Source organism: Carlito syrichta, unplaced genomic scaffold, assembly GCF_000164805.1.
Source record: "Carlito syrichta isolate Samal-C Ts95f unplaced genomic scaffold, Tarsius_syrichta-2.0.1 Scaffold143480, whole genome shotgun sequence".
Classification (NCBI taxonomy): Eukaryota; Metazoa; Chordata; class Mammalia; order Primates; family Tarsiidae; genus Carlito; species Carlito syrichta.
Window position 1 is genome coordinate 12515 of NW_007087576.1, and position 8769 is coordinate 21283.

The 8769-nt window shown below is 62.1% G+C and overlaps 1 protein-coding gene across 1 annotated transcript in view; it reads right to left on the bottom strand.

The window, feature by feature from the left end:
• Positions 1-8757, bottom strand: part of TTYH3 (tweety family member 3) — a gene marked incomplete at its 5' end in the record, with an annotated part of 12558 nt that extends 3801 nt beyond the window's left edge. Inside the window, 8 exons of the mRNA XM_008050263.2 lie at positions 962-1098; positions 1305-1397; positions 3356-3448; positions 4063-4118; positions 6426-6501; positions 6775-6847; positions 8110-8205; positions 8528-8757. Of these exons, the coding sequence (XP_008048454.2) occupies positions 962-1098; positions 1305-1397; positions 3356-3448; positions 4063-4118; positions 6426-6501; positions 6775-6847; positions 8110-8205; positions 8528-8757 (854 nt within the window). The remainder of the gene's footprint in view (positions 1-961; positions 1099-1304; positions 1398-3355; positions 3449-4062; positions 4119-6425; positions 6502-6774; positions 6848-8109; positions 8206-8527) is intronic.
• Between the last annotated feature and the right edge of the window lie 12 nt (positions 8758-8769).

Consider the following 8769-nt stretch of genomic DNA (forward strand, 5'->3'; position numbering starts at 1 on the left):
GCCGCCGCCGCCGCCGCCGCCACCGCCACCACCACCACCATCACAGCCATCACCACCACCACCACCACCACCACCGCCACCACCACCGCCACCATCACCATCCCAAGGGAAAACAACAGACTAGAAATCCAGATGAAGGGACGATCTCGCCATCTAGCTGGGCCACCAAGCAGCAGCCACAGTCAAATGAGAGGCGAGGTGGAGGGTCTGAGACATGAGTCCTGGGATGCCAGCAAGGGAAGCAGCCTGTCGCCCCATACATCACTCAACCCAGTACCACGTGGGGAAACTGAGGCAGGGGCCACCAGGACCCCTCCTTCAAATCTGAGGACACAGTGGCTCCAGCTTGTGAGGTGGGCGGGTAGCGTGTGCCCCCGGAGGGGCTCTCCCAGCTCCTGGGCCCAGCCCTGCACTCTCTCCCACCTCCCTGGGGCCTGGACCCGGTGGGGCTGCCCCCCTCCGGCTTTGCTTCCTTTTCTTCCCTGGTTCTTTTCCTGAGCGGCCACCTGGGTCTCGGCTGGTTCCTATCCTGGTTGCCCGGTGGAGGCCATGGCCACCTGGACTACCTCTAGCACAGCTGGCCTTCCCACTACAGCTCCGCACACCTGCACCCAAGGTCAGAGGACACCTGCCTGCCTGGGAGGGGGCAGACAGAGGACATCTGACACCAGCCCTCAGGGTCCGGGGCACAGAGCCAACCCTGTGGGACGTGCGACCCCAGCTCCTGCCTGCCTGCTCCGGACTCCTGCAACCCACAACCCAGACTGGAAGTTCCTCTGGACTCGGTTTTTCCTCTATGAAATGGGGATGCCACAGAGGCCTAGAGAGTACAAGGAGGTGAGCGGGCATTTCTCCCTCATCTCTGGGAACGGGACGTGGGGGTCCAGAAGGGCACACCCCTAAAACACCCTGCCGGCTGTATGGCCCAGGGCAAGCTCCAGCCCCTCTCCGAGCCCCTCACCTCTTCTGCTGCCAGGTATGCGGGACACTGCAGACAATGGAGCTGAACATGAGAGCCGTGGCGAAAGAGAAGAGGGCCAGGTAGATGAGGCCCTCGACGCCGTCGTAGCAGAAGCCGGTCAGCGCCTGCACATAGTCCTGAGGCCGGGCAGGAGCCAGACAGCAGGACCAGAGACGGGGAGAGGGACGGCACAGGTGGCGTGAGGCCCTTGGCCCAGCCACATGGCCTGGACCGCCCCCGGAGGCTGAGTGGAGACGCCCGTCTGTGGACAAGTCCCCCCCCAGTGGCCGCCCCCTGCCCGTCCCCAAGCCGCGACGCCCCTGCTCCGGGCGCCGCCTCTCACCAGATGCAGGCTGCGGCAGTCCACCAGGGCGGTGAGGTGCTGCAGGTTCACCTCCGTGCTGTTCAGCACCTCCTGGACACGGAGCAGGGGGTCCTGGGGGCAGGCACCATGCCAGGTAACTTGGGAGGGGAGCCCCCAGGTATCCCTCCACCCCACAGCCTGCCACTGAGACCCCCTTTGGCCCTGGAGATTCAGTGCAGGCCCCTTCAGAAATGGTGACCCTGGAGCCTGAGTCCTGGACTCAGGGGCTGCTGAGGATACGAGGACCCAGGAATGTTCAATGTTCAATGTGGTCGCCACTCTGTGAAGACAGACCTCCCTCTACGCGATGAGAGAAACAGTGAACTATCCACGTGTCTACTGACGCAGGACTTGATCTGCTTTGAAAAGTCTCACTTTAAGGAACGGTTAAAGACAAGGGAAAATCCTCATGATAGTTCACGTGACAAGACAGCAAACGAATCTGTGCAGGATGAGCCCGACCCTGTGGTGCATCTGTGCACTCATGTATGTTCACATGTGTGTGCACGTGTACACGGACACCCCCCAGTTCTATCTTCTGCATGGAGATAACCGGCAGAATAGTTCCAAGTCGACTGTGGTTCCCCTACATCAGCCACTGGGCCCAGCGCTGCCGTTATCCTTCTTCTAAGGACCCCTACGATCCTGAAAAGGATTTTGGAACACCAGACCCTACTGTGGCAGTCGGCTGAATTGTGTCCCCCAAGATTTGTATGCTGAAACCTAGCCCCCAGGACCTCAGAATGAGGCTGTCTTTAAAGAGGTGATTAAAATTAAATGATGTCACATGGGGGGCCCTGATCCCATGGGACTGGCGTCCTTGTGAGAAGAGATGAGGACAGACACACAGAGAGGGACAATCCCAGGAGCAGGCAGGGAGAAGATGCCTCCTGGAGGAACCAGCCCCGAGACACCTTGGTCTTGGGCTTCCGGGCTCCAAGTGCCTGTGGTAGAAGATGCTGGTGTGTGGTGCTTGCTACAGCAGCCCAGGAAGCATCCACCTACCCACCTGCTCGACTGCAAAAGTCAGGAGGGCACCCTGACCCTAGTAGAAATAAGAGACAGGAACTTTAACGCAGAGTTGTGTGTGTGTGTGTGTGTGTGTGTGTGTGTGTGTGTGTGTGCACGCACGTGCGTGCACGCAAGAAAGAGAGAAAGAGAGAGTGTGCGTATACACGTCTGTTTACCTTTGTGAAGAGTTTCCCAGAGAAGGGCCTGCTGCTCGCACTGGGCCTGCGGCCCACCCCATGCCCAGAAACTTTCCCCTCCGACCCCAGGGCTGGGCGGGGCACAAGAGGCACCACCTCCAGGAGTCGAGGGGTTTTGTTAGGAGGATGCTAACACATTTTTTTTTTTGAGTTGGAGTCTCACTCTGTCGTCCAGACTGGAGTGCAGTGGCCGCTCCCGGCCACCGCAGCCTCGACCTGCTGGGCTCCGGCGATCCTTCCACCTCAGCCTTCCAAGTAGCCAGAACTACAGGCATGCGCTACCAAGCCCGGCTGTTGCCCAGGCGGGTCTCGAACCCACGGGCTCAGGCAATCCACTCACCTCAGCCTCCCAAACGCGTGGGATTACAAGCTGAGCCACCGAGCCCGGCTGGCTTTTTTTTTTCAAACATATAAATGCTCCAGCCCAGAACACAGAGAAAAGCCATGATCCTCTCTGACCTCCAGGTCCTCTGGGGGCACGCCCACCCTGGGAATGTGGTTTCCATTGTCCCCAATTATTTCCAAGATTAGGCAAGGACAGGTGGCATGACTGTAGACTTCCCTAATTATTTCAATAAAAGGGTCAAATTATTTTTAAGATAATTAATAACCAAAGATTATTAATTCTTTTTCCCCCAAGGGAAAAGCAGGGACGGGGACGGGGGAAAAAAACAGATACACGGAGAGAAAACACAGGCGCGACCCCATCTAACACCAGGGCCCCGTCAGGCCACCCCGGAGCCCCTTCCAAACAGGCCTGGGTCGTGCTGGCGCCACACACTCCTTCTGGCTCCCACCCAGCGTCCATGCCAGGCCTCTTACCTTGGTGGCCGGGCTCTCCCGGGAGACACTCCTCAGGAGCTCGGCCACGACGTCCTGCATCTCCACCAGTGCCTTGTGGCTGCCCGACAGCTTCTGCTCCAGAGAGGTGGCCAAGTCCAGCAGGCTGACCCGCTTCTTCCTCCCCCAGACCCTCCGCACTAGCCTCGCGGGCCCACGAGGCACCCACCCCGGCTCCCCCGGACTGTGGGTACATGCAGATGCCATGCAGCTGCCCCAGAAAGCAAAGCCAGGCATCTTTAAGGCAGACACGCAGACTCAGGACCAAAGGGCCACGCCATCACAGTGAAATGGCAGGCAGTGCGTGAAGAGCGTGTCCAGCTGGTGCTGTCAACCCCTCCAAGTGCTCCCCACCGGGACGCCTGGACACACGGCTCTGCTATGGAGGCATCCCTGGGGCTCTGCCCACACCCAAGGGCAACCCAAGGAATGGAAGGAGGCCCAGGGATGTGGGCACATTAAGCGGGTCACCCCAAAAGGCTTAAACCCAGGGACCCTGGGGGCAGCTGGAGGCATCCATACAGTGCTCGTCCGGCCACCAGCCATGGCTCCCCTGGTCCCGCACACTGTGGAAAGCCGGGCTACGGGCCAGGCTGCGGGCCTGTTCCGCCGCTCCAGACAGAAAACGCGGCTTCAGACTCTCCCGCACATCCCAGCTCCCCGACTCCCAGAACCAGCGGGGCTCTCACCTGCTGGAAGGGATTGGCGGTGTAGGGCGTGCAGGCCAGGTAGTATTGCAGGATGTCTGTGGAGAGAGGTCAGGGTGGCTAAGCCACCACACCATCTGTGTGCAGGGGTGTGCCTGAGTGTACGTGTGCATGTGTCTGCGCACATGTGTCTTTGTGTATGGGCCTACATGTTCACACATGTGCACATGTAAATCTATACTTGCGCGGGTGTCTTCATTCTCTTTTCATGCATGTCTGCATGTGTTTGCACACGTGTATGTGAGTCTGCATGCACGTGTCTTTTCATGCATATCTACATGTGTGTGTTTACACACATGTGTAAGTGTCTCAGGCATGTGCTACACCTACACTCAGTACTAGAGCCTGCATGTGTCAGCATGCATACATGTGTGCCTGTCTGCATGTGTGCTTACACTCATGCTCATGTGAGTCTGTGTGCATGTGTCTGCATGCATGCATCTCTGCGTGCATGTTCACACACACGTGGGCATGTGTGTCTCGTGCATGTGCCACACCCACACTCGACCCGAGGGTCTGGACTCCCGTCAAGCCTCAGTGAACCCAGGGTCCCCACACAGCTGGCCCTTGCCTGGGCTCCATTTTCTCTCCACAAGTTTAGTTCTTCCAATTACAAAAGAACATTAAAGAAAAAAGGAACTGTTTAAAAGTTGAAAAAATAACACGTGCAGAAGGGAGCTAACACACGTCAGCCACCTGCGAAAGGGAGCTAACACAGCCAGCCTTGCCAGCCTTCTGGGAGGGGCTGCTTGGTCCACAGGCTGGTGCGTACACACTCGCACACGTGTGTATGCGTGTCTACGTGTATGTGTGTGGTGGGGCTGCTCACGCTCACTGAGGTGCCAAGGCCCCGGCAGCGGGGACTTGGAGAGCCGGGCCGATGGCACTGGGGCCGAGGACGGGGTGGGGAGGGTGGTCACCAGCCCTGCCAGCTCTCTGCAGAGCGAGCCCCCTCACCGCCAGGACAAGGTTAGTGAGGGGGCAGACGGACCCCTCCTGGGCGCTCCTCAGGCTTCAGCAAAAGGAGCTAAGCCAGCCCACGAGCTCGTCCTGTGGCTTCGGCGGACTGAGGGCGCGGGGGCTTCCTGACAGGGCACGAGCATCTCCGGGTCATTCTGTGCCCCGTCCCCGCATGGGGGCAGCCCCTGTTTTCTATTAGGGAACAGGAGACACTTTCGCATGGGGCCCAACAAGCTTCGCAGTGTCCAGCCCTGACCACACTGATCCCAGAGTCCCGCGTCTGCCAGCCTCTGTGAGGTCCAACATGCGTCGCAAACCTGCGCCTGCCCACAGACCTGCTGCCCCCACGCAGCCCCGCAGGGAGTTGCTGCTCTGACCAGGGACGCGGACCCCTCAGGACCCCTCAGTTCCCCTCCGCCCGCATCCCACTCACCAGGAAGTCCTGCTGGCTCCGCCTCCAGGGCACATCCTGCGCACCGCACAGCACCGCTCAAGCCCCAGGCGTCTCCGCTAGCTCCTGCCTGAGGCATCCCCTTGCCCCTCTTGTAACCCCAGCAGCCCGGAGGAGCTTTTATTTATTTGTTCTTTTGAGTCAGTCTCACTCTGTCGCCCAGGCTGGAGCGCAGTGGCACACTCACGGCCACCCCAGCCTCGACTCGCTGGGCTCAGGCAATCCTTCCGCCTCAGCCTTCCAAGGAGCTGGAACTACAGGCGCGCGCTGCCACACCCTGATTTTTTGATTGACTGAGGAGGCGAGGTCGCACCATGCTTTTCAGGCTGGTCTCGCACCCCTGAGCTCAGGCAAACCTCTTGCCTCCACCTCCCAAAATGCTGGCATTGCAGGCGGGAGCCACCGAGCCCAGCCCAAGGGAGCTTGTAAAGGGGATTTCAACCATGGGTCACGCCTCTCTCCTGCTTCCCACCCTCCAACAGCCTCCCCCCGAGAATAAAGCCCACCTTCACCACGGTGACTGGGCCCCTCTGGCCTCCCAGCCTCCCTCGTCCCCACTGGACTATTTTTTGTCTCAGAAGGTCATCAAGAGTTTCTGCCTCAGGGCCTTTGCATGAGGCGCAGCCTCCTCTGGCTCCACTTTGATGCCGCCTGCTTGCCAGCCCTCCCTGACGGCACACTCGGAAGCTGTCCCAGGTCACCGGCACCCCCAGTCCCAGTCACTGGCCCTCCTCCCCCGTTGACACTGGCCTTGCCCGGCTCCTATCCTCATTCTCCATGGAGCCTCCCACTCAGGACTGACTCCCACTCAGTCATTTCCCCATTCACTTCCTGGCCTGGGACCTGCCTCCCCGAGACCGCCCGCCCCCAGCCGCCTCACTGGCAGGCGAAGCCCGACCGCAGGGAACCTCTTCCGAAAGGGCCACAGACTCACCCCCACTCAGCACCGAGTGCTCCTCTACCATCTTGGTCACATAGGTGTCGGGGTCCACACAGAAGTCACTGGAGCCCTGGGGTGAGTGCGGGAAAGCAAGGGGGTGACCAAGCTGGGCCTCAAGACACTGTCCCCCACCCTCCACTCCAGGGGTAGAGCCTGGCCCCAAGAGCCTGCTTTCAGCTCAGGAGGGTGGGGTGTGAAGCTGGGGTTACGGCCAAACTGTGTGCCCTTGGTGGGTCCCCAGGGACCTGGGGAAGGTGAAGGGGGGAGGAGTGTGGCTTCCCCACCCCCCGCTCCCCATGCCTGGGCCTCACAGATGAGGACCACCGGCCCCTCCGCCACTCACCACGGACACAGCCAGCTCCAAGCCCAGTGCGCCCCAGCTGATGACCAGGGCCAGGACCCCCAGCAGACAGACCCTTGGAGCAAAGAGAGCTAGTGAGCAGCCCCCAGGCTGGTGGGCAAGGGAGGTGCCACCTGCCAGGCCGTGGGCCACAAGGTGGGTCCCGCGGCACATCAGGGGCTCAGCCCGCACAGGGGTTGTGGTTCCTCCTGTGGCCTGGCCTCAGCCAAAGCTACCCAAAACCCATGATCTAGACGTAACCCCTCCTGGCGGGGGTGGGCTAGAGCGGGCTCAGAGAGCTTGGGTCTGGGGACAGGGCTGGAAGGCCAGGCAGCTCCTGGGGCGCGCACCTCCTGCCCTTCAGCCCCCTCCCCAGACCCCTTGCCTGAGCAGACACCAGTGCCTACTTCCGTTCGGGCCCCTAAGCCTGCTGTCCACGTGCTGTTAAGCTCAGCCAGACAAAACCGGCACGTGCTCACAACCCCCCAGGCGCCCTCTCACTCAGGGCGCCGGCATAGCCGAGCCCCAGGCCTGACCTCATAGGCCCCTCAGGCCCCTCGGTCGAGGTGCCACGTCCCACTGCAGGCCCACATGCTGGTCACTGAGCGTCCTTCCTCGAGTGTCCGGGCATCCCTCGCTTCTTGGGCCTCTGCTCAGGGCCTCTCTCGGGTCTGCAGGGCTGGAGAGTGCCCGCTGGAGACCCTCCCCACCTGCCTGCCTTCCCACCCCGGCTTCTCTCCAGGCACTGCTGTCTCTGGCACAGGGCACTCTTCACTTGTCCATCTCCCAGTCCTGGCCCGGAGAGGTGCCAGACACAGCTGTGCAATGGTGCAGTGGGGCAGTGGCAACATGTCTGGGCCACCCTAGGGACAAGCTGCTGTTCTCTCCGTCTTCCAGAAGAGGAGATGGAGACCCAGCACTGATGAGCCGCCTGCCTAAGGTCACCAGCCCGCCGGGCTGGAGCCCAGGTTGCCTCCAGAGCCTAGGACAGAGTTGGCCCAGGAGAGACACTCCAGCCTGCTCCCTGGGGTCTCCATGCCCTTGAGGGCCAGCGCAGGTTGCTTCAGGTCTCTTGGCTACCAGGGCCCTGTAAGCAAACTCTCTAAGAGGAGCACGGCTGGAAAGCAAGACTAGGCTGAGGCACATGTGCCCAGGCCACGGGCCACAGGCCACAGGCACTCAAGGAGCGTCTCAGGGCAGGCCTGGTGCAGACCCGTTGGCGGGGTCTTGCTCGGGTCCCACCATAGACCCTGTGGCTGGGACTCACAGATGGGGACCTGGGGACCTCAGCCCGGCCCTCCACCACGCCCGCAGGGGCGACTCCCCGCCCAGACTCACCCGACCAGGATGCCCTTGGAGCTGCGGATGAGGCCGACCAGCACCAGGAGGCAGATGATGACGTCCAGCAGCAGCAGGCCCAAGTAGCCCAGCCACCTGCGGCAAGCCAGGGTGTGAGCCGGCATGGGCCAGGGAGAAGGCGGCGAGAGGGGGAAGGGGCGCCAGGGCAGGCCAGGCAGGCGCCGACAGCCTGGAGCCCGGGCGGGGCATCCGCGGGGGCTTTGGGACACAGGGGCCGTGGGCGCTTGAACAAACATCCCCCGGGGATCCCCGCGGCTGCCTGCGACCTCGAGGGGCCCTGGAAGCCCCACCGCCCACCGGGCCCAGCCCCGGACGCGAGGGCACAGTGGCCCGGGGCGGGCGCACAGCCAGACGCAGCCGCCGCGGCGGGCGGGCCGGCCGGGAAGCGGGCCAGCACCTGTACCAGTCGTAGAGGTCCACTTGCTCGGCCAGCGCCTCCAGCGACACGGCCGGGTTTCTCCAGAAGGGGATGGCGGCCGTGTGGCCCAGCAGCGCGCCCAGCAGGCCCTGCAGCCGCTGCACCGCCCGCAGGGGCTCGGGCCGCCCCGCCAGCTGCCGCTCCAGGCTCTGCAGGCTGGGCTCCGCCGTGCGGTTCAGGGCCGCCGCCGTGTCCCGCACCTGCCGGGGGCGGCGGGGCGT